The sequence below is a fragment of the Littorina saxatilis genome, linkage group LG7, assembly GCF_037325665.1.
Source record: "Littorina saxatilis isolate snail1 linkage group LG7, US_GU_Lsax_2.0, whole genome shotgun sequence".
In the NCBI taxonomy this organism is placed as follows: domain Eukaryota; kingdom Metazoa; phylum Mollusca; class Gastropoda; order Littorinimorpha; family Littorinidae; genus Littorina; species Littorina saxatilis.
This window is the reverse complement of record NC_090251.1, coordinates 30,860,566-30,885,084: the sequence shown is the minus strand read 5'-3', so window position 1 is coordinate 30,885,084 and position 24,519 is coordinate 30,860,566. Positions and strand designations below refer to the sequence as shown.

Genomic DNA, 24,519 nt, shown 5'->3' with positions numbered 1-24,519 from the left:
AAGGGACAAAACAAAAGTAGCCCTTTATGACAGGTATTCATTATGGCAAGGTGAATTATAAAGGTGAAAGAATAAAAACTTGTCAGGGGTGGTCATAATGGACAGCTGCTCATTATCTACAGGGAGTCCCCAGGGCAGGTTCAACTGTATTAATTTTTCAATCTATGAATAAAACTTCACTTAAAGATTGCACATTTCTAGTGGACACGTCAGTTCTGGACCAAAAACAAATCCTGCTCATTTTGAATCGTAGCAAGCAACCAAGGAAAAGTTTGAAAGTAGACCGCAGTGTGGACAATAAGAGCCAATCAAAATGGCCATTTTCACACACCTGAACCACAGCCTCTGCTTCTTTGGATCCCGCCATGTGTAGCACTGCTATGCCCTTGTCCGTGTGCACTTCCACCTGCATAACCACAATTGACATTCAAATTATAGTTCTATTTCAATGCAGCGTAGCCACGTTCGTTTAAGATTCTTGTTTTTGTCACACCAGGGCTGATGTGCAAGAGAAAGTTACCAGCTGGGTGGTGGCCAGCTACAGGTTGGATTGATTTGGATCACAAACAAATGTTAATTTCAACCAATCCCGCAAACACACACACACATATACACACACACACACACAACCGTGGGTGGCTTGTTTGTTTGTTTGTTCATGGGCTGAAACTCCCACAGCTTTTACGTGTATGACCGTTTTTACCCCGCCATTTAGGCAGCCATACGCCGCTTTCGGAGGAAGCATGCCGGGTATTTTCGTGTTTCTATAACCCACCGATCTCTGACATGGATTACAGGATCTTTTTCGTGCGCACTTGGTCTTGTGCTTGCGTGTACACACGGGGGTGTTCGGACACCGAGGAGAGTCTGCACACAAAGTTGACTCTGAGAAATAAATCTCTCGCCGAACGTGGGGACGAACTCACGCTGACAGCGGCCAACTGGATACAAATCCAGCGCGCTACCGACTGAGGTACATCCCCGCCCGGTGGCTTAACTTTATTGTGTACCTCAGCCCTGATCACGATCATTCTGTGTGCATGTATACCCTCTCTCCGAAGGGGATTACGCATGGTAGGAAATGTAATAATTTCACAAATTGGGGGGAGGAGGGAGATGAGGGAAAGATTAATGTGGAAAGGTGTGGATGTAAACCGGAATCATCATATCTGCTATTCCTTTAGATATATACATTTATCTGATCTTCAGGGGAAAGAAAAAGGAGTTTTCAATTAAATCACATGACTTACAAAACTAAATCATGATATCAAATGCTACAATGTCATCCTGCAGTTTTAAAATTAGTGTATGCATGTGTGTGTGTATGCCCACGCGTATGTGCGTGCGCACGCGTGTGTTTGTTTGTGACTGCATGGATTTAAACGATGAATTTGCTTTGTACTCCTGTTCTTTTTGTGTCTTAATGCTTGTATTTTGGTTTTGTACATGTGTATGATAATGTCATTGTAAAGCGCTTGGAGCTTTTAGGTAAGCGCTCTATAAGTTTCCATTATTATTATTATCATTATTATGCAAGAAGGGTTTCTGAAATAGTCATGACAATACTTTTGGCAGCTTAACACACCTGTCCAACATTTTTATGGTGTTCTTCTGGTAGGGCTTTTAGCACTTGGTCAGATGTAAACGCAGATGGAAATCCAGTCATAAGCAAGATGTCATTCATTGTTGAGCCGTGAGGTAGTGTTGAATCACTTGTCTGTAAAAAGAAGATGAAAAACGAATTGTTTTAGACAGAATATTTTTTTCAAAAAGAAGTAACAGTTACATAACAAATGGCGAAAAATCAACCACTCAGAAGATGATCTGAATCAAACGCTTAGAGGTAAGCACACATTATAACAAAGAATCAACAAACTTTCTTTTTCTTACATAAAAAGCTTGTGTTAGAGTGTAGTTCCCTCCGTCATGGATATGCTTCTTTCCATTCAAAAGTTTTGCTGAAACAAAGAAGACTTTCTAAAACATTTGAATCAATGTTGAGCTGAAGTAAATGCTCACTCGAACACACACACACACACACACAAACACACAAGTAAAAGTGCATGCACACACACACATACAAGTGCCAGTAACATAAAATAATGACAGACACCCACAACCAACCTTTGACAAAAACCTTTCTTGTTTTGTAGTAAATGCACGACTGAAATCGCACAATTATACTTCATGCAACACCACCAACAAACAACAAATATTTTACTGTCCACACAAACTACCCCCCACACACCTACCTTGCTCCCAGGACGGGACGACAAGTGCCAGACTGTCTTTTTTACCAGACGCTGTCAAGGCAGTGTAGTTGAAGGCATAGGTGTCATTCAGTGAAAACGCTGTGTTTAATTCCTTCAAGTTCTTCTCTGTGTAGGGTAAACCCTCCACAACGATCACTGACGCTGGGACACAGCTAGTGTATGTGCATTGGCCTGGCCTGGTGAGAACAGATCAACAGTATTTATAACTTTGAAGAAGAGCAAAAGAAACACACATACGCCGAGACAAACAGACACATGCTTGTCTAAACAAGAAGGGCAAAGCCCATACGACTCACATGCTTGACCTTGACCTTTACATGACCTTGACCTTCAGGGTCAAGGTCAAATAACTAAACCTAGCAATGACATCATACACTAAGAACTGCTTTACACATTTTTCCTACCAAAATACATGCGACCTTGACCCAAGGTCAAGGTCATCCAAGGTCATGCAACACAAAGCTGTTAATTCAAGACATAGGAAGTACAATGGTGCTTATTGGCTCTTTCTACCATGAGATATGGTCACTTTTAGTGGTTCACTACCTTATTTTGGTCACATTTCATAAGGGTCAAAGTGACCTTGACCTTGATCATATGTGACCAAATGTGTCTCATGATGAAAGCATAACATGTGCCCCACATAATTTTTAAGTTTGAAACAGTTATCTTCCATAGTTCAGGGTCAAGGTCACTTCAAAATATGTATACAATCCAACTTTGAAGAGCTCATGTGACCTTGACCTTGAAGCAAGGTAAACCAAACTGGTATCAAAAGATGGGGCTTACTTTGCCTTATATATCATATATAGGTGAGGTATTGAATCTCAAAAACTTCAGAGAAAATGGGAAAAATGTGAAAAATAGCTGTTTTTTAGACAACATTTATGGCCCCTGCGACCTTGACGCAAGGTCAAGATGCTATGTATGTTTTTTGGGGCCTTGTCATCATACACCATCTTGCCAAATTTGGTACTGATAGACTGAATAGTGTCCAAGAAATATCCAACGTTAAAGTTTTCCGGACGGACGGACGGACGACTCGGGTGAGTACATAGACTCACTTTTGCTTCGCATGTGTCAAAAAGCAAAACAAAATACACACACACACACACAGTGACACACACACACGCTCAAACAATCACACACAACATTATAACCAATAATGGAATACATGTTTTGAAGTGTGTTCGTGAAAACGAAAATTGACATGCATCATTTAGTACTAATTGGTTACCATTATAGTGGTACATGTACATCACATTAGCCTGCAAAAGAAAACACGCCCAAACCAAACAGATATTACTAACACTATGACTTCTTGAGGCAACCATCTGTTTAAAGGGGTAATCCTTTGCTCTTTTCTTTTTCCATTATTCTTTTGTATCTGTACATTTGTTTTGTTTTTTAGGTGGTGTATATTTGCACACAGGCTGAAATTTGTACACCCACACCTGATGTATTTTTATCTTCTATTTTGATCACTGCGTTTCGAAGGATCCTCCTCCGACAATTTTCCTTCTCTCCTTTTTTATGGTTACATATATTCTGTTTGCTTCATCTAAAACATTATGATACTTCTACCCCTTTTTGTGTGTAATATTTCTTTGAAATATTCTCATCATATCAAAAAAAAACTTAAAAAAACACTACTGTTTAACATATTTTTTTCCCTTTCAAAGCATGCAAGCTAACAGGGAAAACAAAAAAAAAGGGAGTTCGAATAGAACCTGTAGCATAAAGCAAAACAAAACATAAATACAATGTACAACAACAATGCACTATATTTCAAACACCAGTTAGCAGACAATCACAAGCACGTTCATGACATTATCACTTAAAATATCACACACTAACATCAAAATTGTAAGAAATGAAATAATAATACACTTTACTTTACACATCTTATTTATATATTATATGTAATTTTAAACACAAACGATGTAAATAATGCACAAACGTTGAATAAAACAGCTTAAACCAAACACAAACGAAATCAATTAATAACAAAACAACAACAGAGGTCTCAAATACAAACAAAAACATCAACTAAAATCAATCATGTAAACAGCATGCTTCTTGAAACTGCACAGATAGTAAGACACATTAATCAAACCACCTCATGCAACTTTGTTTTTGTCTTTGACAAGGACTTAGAAACAACTTAACAAGCTCAAATGACAAACAGCTCTTACAACAAAACCTCTACTAGTCAAATACATACACATATAAATACAACATATATCCATTCCAAAAGCGCACACAAAAACTTGCTGCTCCTATCAGGGGGCACTGTTAGACCTGAACATGTTTGTACTTACTTGTAGTTATCTTTCCTGTGAGCAAAAGGAAACACAGATTCCCATTAAACATTGTTCTTTACCCTTTATTCAACATCGCATCCTGGGCATAGAGAGTCAGTCTTAATGGCATCAACAATGCGGTGGAACTGGTTTAAGACTCTCTTCTTTAATTTCAGACTATGCTTTCTCAGAGTTCCTGTTCAAACCATTTGTTAATACCTCCACTTTAAGACTCTTGCAAGACCTGATCTTGTCCAAATGTTGGTGGTCTGAGAAGGGACCGGCCTGGTTCTGCTGTGCTATTAAAACTTAAATTAAGTTAAATGTAACAATGAATTTCAAAGATGGCTAGAGCATCATGTGATCCTACCAGAATCAACTTGCATTAAAATGGTGTCCACCTGAGTTTCAAGGAGAGAATCACACCTTCATAATTATCAGTTCACACCCCGTTTACGATAACTTTCTGAATGACTGATCGACATGCAAATCTGTATCAGAAGTTGTCAAAATACACTCTAAGTCTAATGATTGATAACTTAAAATCAATCATAGTAAAATCATTTCTCCATATCGCTTTTTTCTATCATTACTGATTCTTTACCTGCTGATGTTAAGCTGTTCCTCCATGCTCATTTTGACTTGTCGCAATTGCAGAATGAGCTCCGGATCTGAACCGTTGACCCATGTATACACCACATCAATCGGAACAGGCAAGCATAATCTGCCAACAGATAAAACGTATGATTCGTACAAACAGAAAATGTTATCTTAGCAAAACTTATCATCGAAAAAACTACATTTTGAGAGAAAATGTTTATGATGTGTATTAGTACTTGTACTTCTTCTTGTCTTCTTTGTTCATGGGCTGAAACTCCCTCGTACACTTGTGTATTTTGCACGAGACAGTTTTTACATGTATGACCGTTTTCAACCCGCCATTTAGGCAGCCATACGCCGCTTTCCGGGGAGGTCTAGTACAATTATCATGATAAAATCAAAATACCTTTCCCTGAATGAGCGACTTGCTAGGTTGTCACTGTAGGAGTTGAATACAGCAGCATACTTCTCATGACTCCATTCTAACAGGGCCTGCACGGATAAGAGCAACATACAAATCATAACATTTCTAATTGTGACTGCATAATCTAACTGATTGGACTGCAGTGATATAACAGTGCTATTTCATCTGAAAGCGATAAATTGTGAGAGTACACGTACTAGTACTATTACCTTTTCATCAGTCATTCGTTCCATCTTGTTCAAAGTACAAGCGAAACTCATTTCCCCATATATCAGTCCTGCCCCAGGCATATATATTCATGAGACATTTCAATGACAGTGACAGCACTAAAGTTAATAAAAAGCAAGAAGCCAAATTTGTGAAGGAGGAAAACCCTGTCGGCCCAACCAGGAAAGGAGACAACCATGTTCATGTTGATCTAACTTAAGCGACGTATGCAAAGTTAGACAACCATGACAGCTACTTTCATCAATCAAATGACCAAATTAATGAATTATGCTTAATTAATCTTGATGCTGAATGAGTCAATTAATTTCACAAGAGTTATTCTTTCATGTACTACTTGACTCCAGAAACCCCCCCTCAAAAAACATGTAAAATTACTAAATCTAACTAAAAGTTTTTGACATGTCTTATAGAAGTCATGCCTGATTCATACTAATTGCATCCTTATTTTTGTGTTTAAAGCCGGATTTTCGACGAAGTTAATGTCTGACGAGGTTTTCAGGGGTTTTCGGTTTGTTTTTGTTTTTTTGTGGAGACAAGTAGTACTAGTATGGATTCTTTCCTTTGATATAAACTATAATAAAGTGACTTAACTGTATCAAAAATGAGTAAAAAAATACCACTGGTTTGTGAGCTCTGAATTTACATTACAACGCTTAAATTCAGCATTATACCAGAAACGCAAGCATTTTTTAACTAATTTATAACGATTTAACAGCGCACAGATTCTACAAAAAATTCAAGTGTCGCAGACAAGACGTACGATTAGTAATAGTATTACATAAATTAGATAGTAGATACAATTTACACAAGAATTACAGTGATAAAATCCTGTTTGCAACACGCCCAAGTAAAAAAGTACCACACTTTGTACTATAGTATACTATAGTAAAAGTACTATGAAATACTATAGTTTACTACAGTAAAAGTACTATGGTACATTGAATTGTACTACAGTATACTATAGTTTACTATAGTACAAGTACTATGGTACATTGAATTGTACTATGGTAAACTACAGTTTACTATAGTACAAGTACTATAGTATACTATAGTACAAATAGTACTATAGTATAGTACATTACTGTGTACTATAGTACTTTGTGGTAAATGTACTATAGTATACTATAGTAAACTGTAGTACAATTAAATGTACTATAGGATTTTGCACGCTTTTGTACCACACTGTACTATAGTTTACTATAGTAAACTATAGTTTACTACAGTACATGTACCACAGTTTACTGCAGTTTACTATAGTAAACTGCAGTACAGCGTGGTATTTTCGTAGCAGTACAATTGTACTATAGTACTTTTACTATAGTTTACTACAGTACAGCGTGGTATTTTCGCCGCGGTACATTTGTACTATAGTACTTTTACTATAGTTTACTATAGTACAGCGTGGTATTTTCGTAGCTGTAAAATTTGTACTATAGTACTTTTACTATAGTTTACTATAGTATACTGCAGTACTTTCTTGTAAAAGTACCATAACCTTCCAAATTTAACGGGACGTAATTGTGACCCTAATTTTTGCTGAATCAATTGTTTTGTGTGAATTGAATGTGTGCGTGCATGATCAGGCCAGTGGCTGCAGTCACTCTGTCACATTTGGCAAGAAAGTAAAGGTTCATCACATGTTTATTTTAATTTTTCGGCCGAGCATTAATAATCAAAATTATGTAACAACATTTCTAAATATCCACTCACATGTAAAAGACACAATTTGTCAATTAAATAATAATTTTAAAAAAGGTGTCTATCTTGCACAGTGAGTAACCAAGCTGTTGATTTTTGGTAAATGTCCCAATGCAGAAACAGTTTTAATGCAATTTTTTATCACCCTGTTTATAACCAGAACAAGTAACAACAAGAAGAGCAAACGCTCGATCGAGTCACTTTCGCAGTTCTGAATATTATATGAGGCATCAGATGGACAGGAAGAAATTGCTATTCACAACACAATGAGTCACGTTCACATAAAATTTGAGCCCGGTCACTTTTATAGTTTCCGAGAAAAGCCCAACGTTAAGTTGTGTGTTGCCGAACAGAAAAGGCTAGTTATCTCCCTTGTTTTTCTGATAACGTTCGTAAAAGGCTACAGATGTAAATACTTTGATGTAAAGAATAATCCTACAAAGTTTCAATCACATCCGATGAACTTTGTCAAAGATATAAAATGTCTAATTTTTCCTTTGACGCTGACCTGTGACCTTGAAAAAGGTCAAAGGTCAACGAAACCATCGTTAAAGTGTAGAGGTCATTGGAGGTCACGACTAAACAAAATATGAGCCCGATCGCTTTGATAGTTTCCGAGAAAAGTCCAACGTTAAGGTGGTGTCTACGGCCGGCCGGCCGGCCGGCCGGACAGACTAACACTGACCGATTACATAGAGTCACTTTTTCTCAAGTGACTCAATAAAATGCACAAAAGAGATTTAATTATTATAGCACTCTTCTTTGTGGGAATTCATCTTTAGCACAACACATATTTTATCAAAATTATCTCCCCTTCAGCCAAGTTAATTTCTATGATTAGCTTTGAAAGTGACCATGCCTACATGATAACATCAGTACATGAAAAAAACCTGTAACCTGCATCTGGACGTGACAAGAACCTAACTCTGAACAATCAAGTGAGACAATAATTGTCACTATTATTGACCAGAACTCTACCCCAATCTGACCTTGAAATTGATTAATGCAATATATCAAGCTGACTTGATGTCATCCAACCCTGTATGTGTGTGACTTTACATAGAAAAAGTTATTTAGTTACAAAGATCTTGCTTCAAACACATTGAAAATAATACTATTTCTCTGTTATTATTTTTTTTTTTAAAAGAACTCAACCCCTCTGTGAACTTAAAAGTTTATGAGGGTCAACTTGACATGGGTCACATCTAGAGGTCATCCAACTTCAATAGCCTGTGAAGTATCAAAGATCTAGCTTTAAAAACATTTCAGAAAAATATGAACACATGCTTTTGCAACACATCCTCGATATTTGTCAAAAATGTGGTTTTGAAAAAATGCCACATGTGGTCATGTTTGAAATTGATCAAACCATAGCAGTGTGTTAACTTTGTAAATTCTACCTTGAAAACCATACAAGCAAACAACAATGTTCAATTCTGTCTACCCATTGTAAGTCAGCCTGATTAGTCACCAGGGCCGGAATGTATGTGTCCAGGTCCATCTTAACCCGGGATAAAAGCTTAGCTCGGTCTATCTATCCCCAGGATATCATCGATACTTTAGCGCAATGCATGAGTCGAGACTACAGAAAAGATAACTAACCCAAGCATTCCCCTCAATCTATTTTTGGCATGGGGATTTCCGAATCTCTGCGCATGATAGAATGTCAAGGTTGTTCTAAATTCAGGAATCCGCGTTCGAAAGGTGACGTCGCTCTGTTCTAAATGATCAATGTAGACGTTGACATCATGAAAAGCGTGACGAAATGTTTTTTTGAACTGGGTTCCGGTCTTGTTCTCGTGCCATTGTTTTCTTCGCGTTGTTGTTTTCTTGTGCAAATTCACATTAGGTAAGGCAAAATGCGGTCCAACAAGGACATTTGTTCTAGGATTCAAGTGAAGTAAGTTGGAGGGAAAGGGAGGGGCTGGGTGGAACGCCATTTCGACTTGAAGTTCAAATTCGTTTTTAACACCGGCAGTGGTCACACAAATCAGCGCGGCAAAACCGAAAAGTTTTTAACAGTTCATATACATCAAACAGGTTATTCCTGTGTGTGAAAACACGGTTTCTTAGCACTTGAAGTGCGACCGCCGCCATGTTGTTTTTGAACTAACCCCGGGATAAGAGACTTATCAGTTCTCTATCCTCGACACATACATTCTGGCCCAGGTGAGTCAAAACTCACTGAATGTTCAATGGAGAGTATTCAGCATGCAACCAGAAAGTATATAGTGTGGCTTATGTCCCTTTTTTCCAAACAGGGTTACAATCATATATGGCAATAATCAAATGCAATGTTCTCTGTCCTCCACATCTGTTTGATTTGTGATTGGTGTCCAGATTATTTGCTACAGGCATCTGATTAAGTTTATAGTAGCTGATGTCCGGTTCCCTTAGCCAGTGACATATGCTTTCCTGTTCTGTAACTTGTATTCATGTTCGCCGATGGCACCCGCTGAACAGTTCTGGTTGTTCTCTAATGGTATCTGCTTTGACGTCTGTAAGTGGTATCAAGGTCCTTCACCATGCACATATCTGCCGGGAAGTCAACAGGAGGCTCTCTTGCATATGACACCCACACCAGAGCATGGAATGGAACCTGCAATGACAGCAGTATGACTATGAGAAAGCATGCTAACTGAAGCAAATAGGGCCATACTTTAACACTTTCTACCCCACCTATGTTGACCAAGTTATCTTTAGCCGAGACCAGCTGTGCTGCAGCAGGTCACTCAGAATTGTGGTAACTGTGTAGGAACTGTGCTGGAATGCAGGCGTTAGATCGACATTACAGGAAGTGACTGTGTGTACAAATATATCTGTACCAGGTCAGATTGAGCCATATGAGTGGGTACGGATATATCCGTACCTGGGAGACAATGAGTTAAGAGAATGATAATGAAAGCTAACTTAAAAGTGTTGTGGCTTTCAGTGCATATCTAACTTATAAAACTAAGGGCTCCGAAACAGCTGCACCGACTGAGACGGTGGTGGTGGTGGGCGTTTGAAACGTGCTGGTGCGTGTGTTTGTGCTTGCATGTGTGCAGGCGTGAATGTGTTTATCAGTATATCTGTGTGTGTGTGTGACAATTTATTAATACAATAAATGTATATACATCTATACACACCCAAGAAGATAAGGTGCTCAGCAGGTCTGCACTCATGTACGTTGATCCATTATGTCGGAAACAGGCAGAACTGGATCCTCCACCCGACAGTCACTGCTGCAGTGCTGCTCTCAGCTATAAGCAAGAGAAAGCAGCTTGAGTGTTTCATCGCATATAATTCAAGTGTTTGCATACTCCATAGCACCCCCCGCGGGTTAGGGGGAGTCCCATATTGGTTGGGACGAGAAACAATTTACCCGATGCTTGCCAGCATGTTGTAAGAGGCGACTAACGGTTCTGTTTCTCCTTTTACCCTTGTTAAGTGTTTCTTGTAAAGAATATAGTCCATGTTTGTAAAGATTTTAGTCAAGCAATTTTTAAGAAATGTTAAGTCCTTTGTACTGGAAACTTGCAATCTCCCAGTAAGGTCATATATTGTACTACGTTGCAAGCCCCTGGAGCAATTTTTTGATTAGTGCTTTTGTGAACAAGAAACAATTAACAAGTGGCTCTATCCCATCTCCCCCCTTTCCCCTATCCCATCTCCCCCCTTTCCCCGTCGCGATATAACCTTGAATGGTTGAAAACGACGTTAAACACCAAATAAAGAAAGAAAGAATACTCCATAGCGATTAGCTGAAACTAAGTTTTCTATTTAGCTAAAACTATTAGAGGAATACCAAAGGGGTGGCATATATGTCATCCAAAATGTAAGGCAATTTAAAGTGTGATTGACGGACAGAAGCGTTTCAATGATACAAATAGAGAACACTACATGGCCTACTGTGTGTTACCAGGTTTACAAAAGTAAAAGTGAATATTTCAACATTTGAAAAGCAATAAGTGTAAATCTGGTGCCACACAGCAAGCCATGTAGTATTCTGTTTTCATCCTATGTACCGGAGAGATAACCCATGTAATAACTAAACCATACACCCACATGTGGGAATATCATTGAGGTCATGTCAATTTAGCTAGTCTGGCAGGGACCTCATATTCCACTGCTCATGATTACAAAGTCACAGATGCTAAGTCATTCTTGCAACACTTTTGGGCTTGCCATGAGAATGAAGTTTGTCTCGGAGATTTTGCATAAGCAGTGGAAAATGACATCCCTGTCAGGCATGTTGTTTAAACCAACCTCATTTACATGATAGACACGCCTGTGAAGAGATGGTTCATTTATCACATGGGTGGTATCTCTCAGGTAGGCAGAACAATATATCTAATTGCACCAATTTACCTCAAGTACTCAGCAGGTCTGCACACATGTTGATCCATTAGGTCAAAAAACCACCAGAACTCGATATGTTGCCCAAAAGTCACAGATACCGTGGAACCCCCAACTAAGGATCCTGAAAAAATAATTAAAAATGAAGAGCCAACACTTGTACAAATGATCTGTCTTTGTACATACAAGCACATGCACAAATAAATCTGCTTGCACTATGCTGGCTTATAATAGGCATGTGTAATAAAAATGATTTTGGGGGAGCTTCTCGATTCAACGGGAACTTTTGTTGTTGTCAAAAGCAATTTATGCCTCACACATTCTCTCACTCTAAGACTGAACTATGCATTCAAAATAACAAAGGCTAGTTTGTGAAAAGACACTGATTTAAAACGAAAATTTAAAATCAATTATTATATAATCTGTTCTGGGGCTTTTTTTCCAGGTCTTTTAATTGAAAAAAAAAATGTCACAAACGATAACGGACACATTTTTCAATCCAATGAATCTTTGCAGCACTGTTGGCCGGACAGAAATGACAATATGTTGACAAAGCCGTGTTAAAGACATAGCCAGTCCTACCTTGGCGCAAAGAAGTATGAATGGTCTCTGTGTACTCTACAGTCTCTGAATGTGGCCCTATGTAAAGCACTTGCATGCTTTTCGCTAAGGCGATTCTTGACAGATTCTTCTGGATTTTAGCTTACTGATTTGCCGTAAATGTGTCTAAATTTATGCCAAAATGCAAACAAATCAGCAAAGAGGCATAAGCGAAAGAAAGCAGTTTGAGCTTCATGGCTTAAACTTAAAACTTAAACCAGAGTTAGTATTGCGTTCTAGTTTAAACAATCCTTGGAGGGTATAGGAACTGCATGTGTCATACAAACTTTCAGGCGATCAAAGTGGGCCTTTTAATAATATAGATACAAATATGTACACACCCAGGAAGCTCAGGCGATCAGCAGAATCTGCATACATGTTGATCATCCATGAGGTCAGAAAATGAGCTGAAGTTGATCCTTCACCCAACAGTCACTGCTACAGTGTAGCCAACCATTTAGAACTCTGAAAAATATTTAAAGTAAATCTATTAAAAAGAAGAGCAAATATTTGTACAAAATATCTGCTATTGCATAATAATGAGGTTGTTCTTTGCTACTGGTGACAAGTGGGGGTCATGCTGCTCACACAAACATGCACATATTTCAATACAGTCCAGGGGAGAAACTGGTCACAAAGCACCCAGTACATAAAAGAGAGATAGTAAAATCACCACAATCAAAGAAAATACTACGATCATTCAATACATGCGAGTTGTTCTTCAGTACTACTGACAGAAAGGGGGAAAAGTGGTCAAAATTCAAATCTTTAGTTTTGTTTTTGAAATATAGCTTTTCAGAAAGCAGAAATACTGCAGAAGCAGAAGTATCTGATGTACATAAGAAAAAATCACTGGTTCACATGGTTCTTAAATAATCTAACTTTTAAAGCTGGTTCTTGTGTGTCTGTGTGTAAGTTTGTATGATGACGATAGGACCCGAAACGGCTGCACGGACTGAGACAGGAATTGCAGAGAATGTTCTTTGCCACTCGAGTCGTGTCATAAGGTAGATCTACTTTTGGAATAGTAAATTTGAAAGGATTCTTTAAAAAAACAGCGGAAAACATTATATACCCTGTGAGCTATCGAGGATCCTCCCCGTCTGGGCTGTCGAAACATGGTCTTGTTAAAAGACGTTTTCAAATGGTTAACGGGGAGATACACTCGAAGCACATGTAGCGAAGTTATGTTGCCAAATCATGACAGATCAACATTTCACTACACGGATCGATGCACACAGTCGAAATAGATGTGACTTTCAGACGACCGAAGACTACTTACTAGCAGACGACAAGATCTAAATATTTAGATCAGTGAGAGCAATCCGTTGAAGAACAGTTACTCCGCTTATTCGTCTTCAGTTAAGCTTATTTCCCCTGCCATAAGTTTCCTTGCAGATCTGCAGTCGCGTAGTGAAATGAACTAGTGTCATCGGAAGATTCTTCTCAGTCAATGATCAAAGCACAGTAAGTTCTATGCTGACAAAAGTCACTTTTGGAAAACACGACCATTGACTTCATTTATGAGCCCAAAGGTAACAATATCGACAAGAATGTACGCATTTGACATTAAATGAAACATTCATAGACAGTTTCCAACTCACCAGATATGCCAAAGAGCCTTCATTCGTGAAAAACAATGATTTTAATCCGACAGGTACATGTATCGGAAACAATCTCTTGGTAACCAGCCGCGTTTCTCCTTCGGAAGCGACGTGACGGCGCCACATTTGTTTGTTTATGGCTGTTTATCGCGAAACAACACAGTTGAAAATTGTGTGTAAAATATCATAAATGTGTGGCGTGTAATCTCCGAATCAGTTCATTATCCGCGTTTCGATGGTAATTCAGTTAGCGTGGAGTTACTTTGAATCGAAGGCGAAGGTAACCTGCGTTGCATGTGGGACCGCGTGAGCAAATTTAATTGCAATATTTTATACAGGAAGTAAATTTCAATGATTCTGGTTCAGTCTTGTAGATCTGTTATGCAGTGTTTTGGAAGTGTATCTGCTTTTCTACTATGAAGCACATTTGGAGTGAAACGCTGATCGAAGTGGGGTACCCTATGTGGGACATCAGCCGTATGCAGATTACACCTCAGAACACTCTCGCATTTCACAAAGACAACAATAATTTGCAACATTTCTAGGACTGCATCCGTTTTATAAGATACTATTTAAACAAAAACAGCACAAACACGACTATTAACAACAACACAGAACGGGAGGTAAGTCTTCAAAGACGCACCAAGTGTGCGTTCCCGTTTTTGGACGCCATTTTTGCTAGCATTTTCACAGTAAATCTTAATATTTCCATATTTATTGAATGAATTTGGTATTTTCTTGATTGTGCCGATTCTCCTATCTCTCTGTCATGTACTGGGTGCTTTGTGACCAGTTTCTCCCCTAGAATGTATTGAAAAATGCGTCCGTGTGAGCTGACCCCCACTTGTGACCAGTAGCAAAGAACAACTCATATGGTAATATTAAAATTTATTGTGAAAATGGTAGCAAATGTGGCGACCCAAAATGGAAAAGAACACTAGGAGTGTCTTTGCCGACTTACCTCACGTTTTATGTTGTTAATAACAATCGTATCTATGTTCTTATTGTTTAAATATTATCTAATAAAACAGAAATGTTGCCATTTATTAGTGTCTTTGTGAAATGCGAGTGTGTTTCAAGGCATAACCTGCATAGGACTGATGTCACACTTTGAGTACCTAACTTTGATCAGCGTAACGCTCCAAATGAGCTTCAAAGTAGAAAAGCATATACACGACCAAAACACTGCATTCAAAATCTATAAGACTGAGCCAGAATCAATTAAATTTACTTCCCGTATAAAATATTGCTATCAAATTTGTTCATGCCGTCACACATGATGCGCAGGCTACCTCAACTCACACTGAATTACCCTGGGAACGCACTGATTCGGAGATTACACGCCACACATTGATATTTTATACACAAAGTTGAACTGTGTTGTTACGCGATAAACAAACAAATGCGCGCTGTCACGTCGCCATGGAGGGAGATGTGCAGGTTACCAAGAGATTGTTTCTGATACCCGTCTGATTACAATCATCATTTTGCACAAGTGAAGGCTCTTTGGCAGCTCTGGTGAGTTGGAAACTGTCTATAAATGTTTCATTTAATGTCAAAAGCATTCATTCTTGTCGATATCTTTGCCTTTTGGCACATAAATGAAGTCAATCATCATGTTGTCCCAAAAAGACTTCTGTCGGCATAAAATGTATGGTGCTTCATTGGCCGAAAAGACTGGACAAATCTTCCACTGCAGGGATGTCGTTAGGCGTCGGACATCGGACATAGACCGATTTAGAGGCTCAAATGTCCAATTCACATAGCCGCATGGCGGTCAGATGTCCTACGGTTTTGAACTAAGCGCTGGCATTGTCCGATAAGAAATCAATTCCTTCGGACAGCGCGATATTCGTTAATGTTCCTTTCAAGATACACATTTTCAAAAAGCGACCAAAGCGACCAAGCACTCTCGCATACAGGTGCACTGAAGTTGTGCAGTGCGGATCTTGCGTTTGGGTGACACCCGTCTGCAGCACATTAAAGTTAGGAGTATGGGAGACAACTCCAACTGACTAAGTCTTGCTTCTGCTTTTGCTTTCAGTTCGAGACATTTTGACGAAGCGCACTGAGTTATGCCACCAAAAAAAATCTAAAGCCTGCCAAAGTTCAACAAAAGCTGAACACATTTGACTATTCAACGGCATCCTGTGCTACATTAGGGTCAAAAACAGGGGGAAACACGGCGAGTGTCATTCTTGAAAATGAAAAAATCCTGACGTCCTATTGAAATTTCTGAAAGCGGTCAAATGTCCTATTGATGCTGAATATATATCTAGGACATTTGTCCTTTTGGTATGAATTTGTAGCAACATCCCTGCACTGACACTAGTTGCTTTCACTACATGAATTACAAACCACAGATCTGCAAGAAAACTTAAGTTGGTGTCACACGGGCGATTCAATCGTGAGATTTATTCCCGCGATCCAATCAGGAGCTGATCGCAGATCAAATCGTAGGCCAAATGTAGTTCAAACTTGTTGAAGATCGACTGTCCTTCCCTTTCTTTAAACACTCTCGTAAATCACAAAACATCTGCTGAACCTGTTACATGATAATTGTTATACTGACGGGCGCTGTGGCGTGGTGGTAAGATGTCGGCCTCTTAATCGGAAGGTCGAGGGTTCGAATCCCGGTCGCGGCCGCCTGGTGGGTTAAGTGTGGAGATTTTTCCGATCTCCCAGGTAAACTTATGAGCAGACCTGCTAGTGGCTTATCCCCCTTCGTGTGTACACGCAAGCACAAGACCAAGTGCGCACGGAAAAGATCCTGTAATCCATGTCAGAGTTCGGTGGGTTATAGAAACACGAAAATATCCAGCATGCTTCCTCCGACTGCCTTAATGGCGGGGTAAAAACGGTCATACACGTAAAATTCCACTCGTGCAAAAAACACGAGTGTACATGGGAGTTTCAGCCCACGAACGCAGAAGAAGAAGTTATACTGCATCCTACAATTGTACGTATGTGCTGCTGTAATTGAACCAGGCTCCTTTCTGTGCACAATTGGTTTTTGTTACACCTGTGTCAGAATGCAAAATTATCTCATATTTTTTTTAAACATTTTACACATAAAAAGAGCAGCCAGGTCGTTGAGGTTGGTATATTTCCTGGAAGGATTATCCTTTCCCGTGTAAAATATTATATTGGTCTCTCAAGTGATTTACAAGAGAGTGAAAACTGAAATACTCACACATGTTCACTGTCAAACAGAAGAGTGCAAATTGTTCCATGACATTTGCTTTACACCCTTGGAAGTCTCCCAATCATTCCTACTTGTTTTGCAGTTTCACAACCTGCAAAATAACAATCAAACTAAGGTAATGATCTTCTTCCTCCTCCTCAGTCTCTTTCTAAGTTTCTACAACAGAATAAAGATTAAAAATCTAAACTAAAAGAGTGTTTTAAAGTAGTAATTATATCAAATATAACTGTTAATCAAAACTGCACACAGTTAGAAATCTGTACGTATACAACAAACTTAACAAAAACGAATTCCTAAAGAAAAACTGCCAAAACACCTTTGAGAAAGAACAGTTCCAACAGCCAGGCTGCATATCTGCATACACAGCAGCAACAACAAGGAACTTAGTCGATAAATATCGACAGGGGGCGGACAAATGGTTTACATGTGAAATGTGTGTATATGGGTGTGGTTCTGAAACAAACAAACCATGTGAACCCCCCCATCCCACCGCTCGCGGGCTGAACGACTGACGTCACATGTCGCTTCGGTCTTTTCCAGAACACCGCGTGTACATAATACACAATTCGATCGCGTAGCACTGCCAATGCACATTTTCGCAACGAAAACCGTGCTACTGTTTCTTGTGTGTTAAATCTGAAAGCAATATAAGTGAACGAACAATTGAAAACTGATATCACGTTACTAAACTCCCAAAAGTAATAAATTACTTCTGACTGCGGTACACAATACGGCAGTCACCTCTGCGAATGCTGTCGAAGAATCTAACCGAAAGTAAACATTCTGGGAATCTACGCGCATCGGCCTTGACGCAAGTTCAATACTGAACCAATGAGCGCGCCGCGGCGAAGTTGGCCGCTGTAAGTCTCGCAGCGCTGGCTGGCTGAGCGAGTTGGTCCAAGCCGCACCGTAGATCAGATTAGTAGGTGCTTGATTTTGGTATTTTGATTTTACATAACATTAAACCTTTCTTGGGGTTCATGGTCATGGCAACAGCCATAATAATATTATATCATGTATAATATTACATTTCAGCATATTTGAATTACATGTCATCATACCAAACTGTCATACATTTTTATTCCTACATCATTCTGATTGATCACAACCAAACCTACTATCAGTGGACACATCCAAATGTAAGCGCCTGTTCTTGACAACTTTTAATCGATCTAAAAATAGCAACTTGCTGGGCCCTTTGCCGCCAACAGACACTGTTTGGCCTGTAGGTAAAATGTACAATGTATTTTCTGATTTCTGCACAAAAGCTTTTTTTCTTTTTCTTTTTTTAACATAACAATGTTTAATGTCACTGTATGTTTAAAAGACCATGGTCATATTTGTAAAAAAAAAATGTTAAATTAGAAAATAAATAACATTTTGGTTCATGATTTTTCCTACACCTGTGCTAAAAATAAGAAATAAAAATGTCGGGTATATAAGTCACTCAAATACAGCTAGGTATGAATGGCTCGGTTTGAGTTTGTTGCAGTTGACCCTGCACAATGCGACATATCATGTTTTTGTTGAACAATTTTGACGTCACCCCTCCCATAGGGTGACGTATTTCACAACTTCCTGTGTTACACAAACTCTGTGATGACCAATTTTGACGTCACCCCCCCCATCACCATAGGGTGACGGATTTCACAACTTTCTACAGATGAACAATGTTGCCTTCACCCCTCCCATAGGGTGACGGATGTCACAACTTCCTGTGTACACAAACTGATGACGTATTTCACAACAAAATGGCGCTGCCCATGGTCAACCTCTAAACTATCCGTATAGAATGGGGGCGTCCTCGCCCCCATAACATACAACAACAGCTGCGAACGGTTACGTTGTCGAAGCAATGCTAATGCAGCAGAACAAATCAAATCAAAGAGTAAATCATACAACTGAACTTCGCTTGGACCAACGTACAGGGAGGGGGGGTTTGCGGTGTGTTTAGCGGGCTGCGCATGCAAACTGACACAAGATCAAGATGATCATGTGCCTGTGGAAAACACAAACGCAGACCAGCAACAACTAAATAAAGCGTACTGCACAAAAGACATCAACTTGATCAAGATATATATACATACTGCAATGACTCGGTGCTCTCTTGTAACCAGTAAAGCCATTATTATGAAAGAAGAAAAACTGCTCAATAGGAACAGGAACTTCGCTCGAATGTCGCCATTACGAATCGCAACGAACGCTTCTTTTCTTGACAGACTTGTCAGCTGCTAAGTCACATGACACATTTTCGATCACATGTCTTCTGCTATGATTACATTAGGGTCGCTTGGTTCAGCTTGATGCAAAAAAATGAAACAAGTCGCGTAAGGCGAAAATACAATATTTAGTCAAGTAGCTGTCGAACTCACAGAATGAAACTGAACGCAATGCAACGCAGCAAGACCGTATACTCGTAGTCCACCGCTCACGGCATAGGCAGTGAAATTGACAAGAAGAGCGGGGTAGTAGTTGCGCTAAGAAGGATAGCACGCTTTTCTGTACCTCTCTTTGTTTTAACTTTCTGAGCGTGTTTTTAATCCAAACATATCATATCTATATGTTTTTGGAATCAGGAACCGACAAGGAATAAGATGAAAGTGTTTTTAAATTGATTTGGACAATTTAATTTTGATAATAATTTTTATATATTTAATTTTCAGAGCTTGTTTTTAATCCGAATATAACATATTTATATGTTTTTGGAATCAGCAAATAATGGAGAATAAGATAAACGTAAATTTGGATCGTTTTATAAATTTTTATTTTTTTTTTACAATTTTCAGATTTTTAATGACCAAAGTCATTAATTAATTTTTAAGCCACCAAGCTGAAATGCAATACCGAAGTCCGGGCTTCGTCGAAGATTACTTGACCAAAATTTCAACCAATTTGGTTGAAAAATGAGGGCGTGACAGTGCCGCCTCAACTTTCACGAAAAGCCGGATATGACGTCATCAAAGACATTTATCAAAAAAATGAAAAAAACGTTCGGGGATTTCATACCCAGGAACTCTCATGTCAAATTTCATAAAGATCGGTCCAGTAGTTTAGTCTGAATCGCTCTACACACACACACGCACACACGCACACACACACGCACATACACCACGACCCTCGTTTCGATTCCCCCTCGATGTTAAAATATTTAGTCAAAACTTGACTAAATATAACAACTTTTATTGGTACACGGCGAGTAGGTGGTGTGCTTTCTGCCAGCTACTGAAGCCGCGCGCGAGGCAATGGGGCGTTGCTCTACTCTGACCTTTTATCGGCCACGCACGGTCCGATCAGTACATCCTCACTGTTATCCCCCACCCCCCCCCCCCCCCCCCCCCCCCCCCCCCCCTCCCCTTCATTTTTCTCCCTATGAATTTTGTGTGTGTGAAAACATGTAACAGACAGTCCCAGGATTCGTATGTTTAAAGTGAGATGATATGGCTATTGGTAAGCAAGTAAAACTGACCATGCATACAGCCTTTATCAAATTATTTTGTTACCTTTTTTCCCCCTCCAAACTATACTTTTATTTCAAATATAAAATTTTCGTTCTTTTTAGATCGGGCCAGGAACTCCACACGCAAATTTCGTATACTTTCGCCGGATCAGTTTTGAAAGTTCCCAAATGTAAAATATGCAACTATGATGCTAGTGACATACGATATGAAAGACAAAACAAATCCTTAGCAGAAAAAAACAATGCTTCAGCGGATGATGACATTATTCAAAGTTGCTGCAGAAAAACAATTTTCTTCTGCAGCGGCATTTGTTTTTCTGCAGAATAACCGAATAAAGTCATAATCCGCTAAGGATACAAAACGATAGGGAGAGAAACACAAAGAAAAAGAAGAAAAAAAGGGGGAGTGTATCAATTGAAACCTTTCTGAGAAAACAACCACCCAACCATTATTGAACTATGATGTTCTTCGTGCAGCAGGGCATAAAGCCATCACAAGTCCATCGTCAGTCCTCATCGAGGTGCCGGCTGTGGGGTGTGTGTAGAATCTGCGCAGAAATTAAACAGGCAACCTGAACAGCTGTCAAGCCATTATATTGTGATACACACACACACACACACATACACATACACACACACACACACACAGTAACTGTACACAGCATTGTGAAATGATTTAGAAGAGAGAGAGAGAGAGAGAGAGAGAGAGAGAGAGAGAGAGAGAGAGAGAGAGAGAGAGAGAGAGAGAGAGAGAGAGAGAGAGAGAGCACGCCAATGCAATCGTATGTAAGCATCATTTGGTGGTCGAAGCAATGTCGCGGTACACTGTGAACCTGTCGGTTACAGGATTTGAACCCCCCATGAACCCATGCACCAAAAGATAACACAAAAGGAAATATGACCGTTTTCTTTCTTTTTCTCCTTGTTAATTTCTTAGTGACACTGTTTTATGTATTAGGAAAAGCAACTGAGTACGGGGCACCATGTGTTTATTAATTCTATATTGTGCATTCTATGCATGTAATGTGTTCTATGCATAGAGAATGCATTCTATACGCATAAAATAGCTTTCTTTGTGCATAGATCTAGAATGCATTATCTGCCCACAGAAAGCATTCTTTGCATAGAATGCTTTCTATGTGCATAGAATGTATTCTTTAGTATTATGCATTTTGTATGTGAACCAACAATTCATTTGTATAACATAAATGTTTATTCTCTACGTCGAATTGAATTATATAACAGGGAATGACATTCTTTACATTGAAAGAATTCTATGTTATAGAACAAAATTCCCTGTTATAAAATTCATTTCTATGTTACAGAATTGATTAGTTTGTGATAATACTGATATATCAGTTATCACAGAATTTGATTCTTTGTGTACACAATAATATGAAATGTTCACAATGTATTCCATGTGTACATTATTCTTTGTGCAAAATGCATTCTATGTGCCGCGCCGCAATTCATTCTGTGATCACCATAGAATGCATTTTACAGATATAATTTAATTCTATTGCAATAGAATTAAATTCAACTACTTTTTTTTTTAAACAAAGAATCAAATTCAAATATATGAAATCTTACTCTGTAACAAAGATTCAAATCCTGTAAGTATAGAATTGAATCCAATGTATAGAACTACATTCTATAGCATTTATATAATAATATTTCATGTTATACAAATACATTCTTTGTTCAGATACAAATTTACGATTGACACAGAATGCATTCTATGCACACAATGCATTCTATGCGCATATAATGTTTCTAAGAACATAGAATGCCTTCTATGCGCATAGAATGCATTCTATGCATATAATGCTCAATATGCAATTAATGGACATATGGCGCCCCCATTTCACAAAGAAACGGAAAAAATGATTTTTATAGCTACTGTAGTTGATATTCATGAACTTGACGTAGTAGCTTTCACTCCAACGTGCTCTGTGGTATTCTGTTGGGAAGCTGCAAAGACCAAATGCAATCAGAAATCGTCTACTGATAGCGCAGCAGTAGAATCTACTGAAAGTGTAGCAGTAGAAGATGAAACTGTGAAGAGAAAATGATGTCGGTAGATCTATACACAATGAATCCCATCGTCCGTTTCCCCGTTCATCAACTCTCTCAGGGACATAGACAGGCACAAACACATAGTATACTAGGGACACACACACACGCCGCACACACACACACACGCACGCGCGCATACTTCATACATTATCATTGAGTGGAGACCCCGAAGTAGTTAACATACATGTGTACAATCTATGATCACATAAACTTACATAGAACTTACCAGCTAGGGTTGAGAAATTATTCTGCCAACTTCAATTGAATGGTTCTGCGTCCACTGTGATTCACTTCTTATCTGTTGACTGGACGTAGATCTAACTCTGGGCGAGAACCGGGTGGCTGAACAGAGGTGAACACGGAGTAAACAGGGAGTGACTGCAAGCGAGATAATAAACTAAGAGTAATACCTAATATACTGGACTCGCAACGAAATATATAAACAAATGACAATGGACAACGTTTCGACCTAAAGGTCTTCAACAGGTAAAAAAAAATGAAAACAACAATACATTTATAACAAAACGACTTATCAGAGATGGCGATGCTTCACAGCGCATCGCCCTCTTCTCTGATAAGTCGTTTTGTTATTTGTATTGTTGTTTTCATTTTTTTTACCTGTTGAAGACCTTTAGGTCGAAACGTTGTCCATTGTCATTTGTTTATATATTTCGTTGCGAGTCCAGTATATTAGGTATTACTCTTAGAGGTGAACACTTCAAAGTAAAACCAAAGCTGTAAATCAGTCAACAGTGTGTTCAAACAAAAACAAACTGCACATCTTGCTTACCACACTGGGAAGATCGAGATTCGACCACATGATACATGTACACTTTGTGATTTCCTGATTTACTCCTCAACCGTTTGTTGTGACCTCCCGTTTGTTCACAGATCTAAATGCAAGGAATGGCATTTTCGGCTAGAGAAAAATAAAGATGTTGATACAATCTAATCAACCCGTACTCCTCTGACTGTGTTTTAAATACAACTCTTCAATCATAATTTTGCTATCCATTTTGTCGGACTTTCTAGCAGCAATTCAAACAGAAAATAATGAATGCATGTTGCATTAACTAAAAATATCACAAGAAAAAATGGAGTAGATCTAACGTAACTATGAACAAAAATGACAAGACGTTTCTCTACAACATGCCCACAAATGTTTGATCCCAGGTAGCACTCACATTAGGAAATGGGCTTTTGTTATAACATGGACACAAAAATTATATATATACTGTCTCACTTACCTTGCAAGTGTGAACAAACAAACATGAGTTGAACAGCGCGCTCTCAGACTTTAAAAAACAAAATGGCTGACAGTAACTCACAGTTGTCTGTTTACCGCATTTTACTGTGTGAGCAGAGATGAAGTGCTTGACATTCATTCTTGGAAAAGTTTCCAAAAGGACTAAAAAATGAAATTGAATAAATCATAAATATAAAAACAGTATTATTCTGCAGATGTATTCATGTTACATGCACGTTTGCAAAATGAATAGTGCATGTCCTTCGCGCAATGATACGTAGTACTTTTTGAATAAAGTACCGGCAGTCTCCTGAAAGTACTACAGTAAGCGTAGTACTTTTACTTCAGCTGTGGTACTTGTACTTCACCAGGGTACTCTCGGTACTATAGTACAAAGTACAAAGTACTCTAGTGTACCACACAGTACTATAGTACATGGTACATTTACTTCACAGTACTATAGTACA

The 24,519-nt window shown here is 38.7% G+C and overlaps 1 protein-coding gene and 1 long non-coding RNA gene across 4 annotated transcripts in view; both read right to left on the bottom strand.

Annotated features, from left to right (window-relative positions):
- Positions 1–24,519, bottom strand: part of LOC138971162 (N-acetylglucosamine-1-phosphotransferase subunits alpha/beta-like) — a 49,554-nt gene that overhangs the window by 24,511 nt on the left and 524 nt on the right. The window contains exons 2-8 of the mRNA XM_070343800.1: positions 5,583–5,668; positions 5,181–5,300; positions 4,595–4,609; positions 2,253–2,449; positions 1,891–1,958; positions 1,586–1,717; positions 332–406 (exon numbers count right to left, since the gene is read on the bottom strand). Of these exons, the coding sequence (XP_070199901.1) occupies positions 332–406; positions 1,586–1,717; positions 1,891–1,958; positions 2,253–2,449; positions 4,595–4,609; positions 5,181–5,300; positions 5,583–5,668 (693 nt within the window). The remainder of the gene's footprint in view (positions 1–331; positions 407–1,585; positions 1,718–1,890; positions 1,959–2,252; positions 2,450–4,594; positions 4,610–5,180; positions 5,301–5,582; positions 5,669–24,519) is intronic.
- LOC138971161 (uncharacterized) lies at positions 7,452–24,232 on the bottom strand. 3 transcript variants are annotated; one of them, XR_011457181.1, is made up of 8 exons: positions 24,054–24,232; positions 23,033–23,184; positions 21,153–21,278; positions 17,262–17,364; positions 12,806–12,929; positions 11,877–11,988; positions 10,655–10,768; positions 7,452–10,125 (listed from the first exon to the last, which is right to left on the bottom strand). It is a non-coding gene; the product is annotated as an uncharacterized lncRNA (long non-coding RNA). The 3 variants fall into 3 exon arrangements; XR_011457179.1 differs by having other exon boundaries at positions 21,178–21,278; positions 24,054–24,225; XR_011457180.1 differs by having other exon boundaries at positions 21,178–21,278; positions 23,033–23,148; positions 24,054–24,223.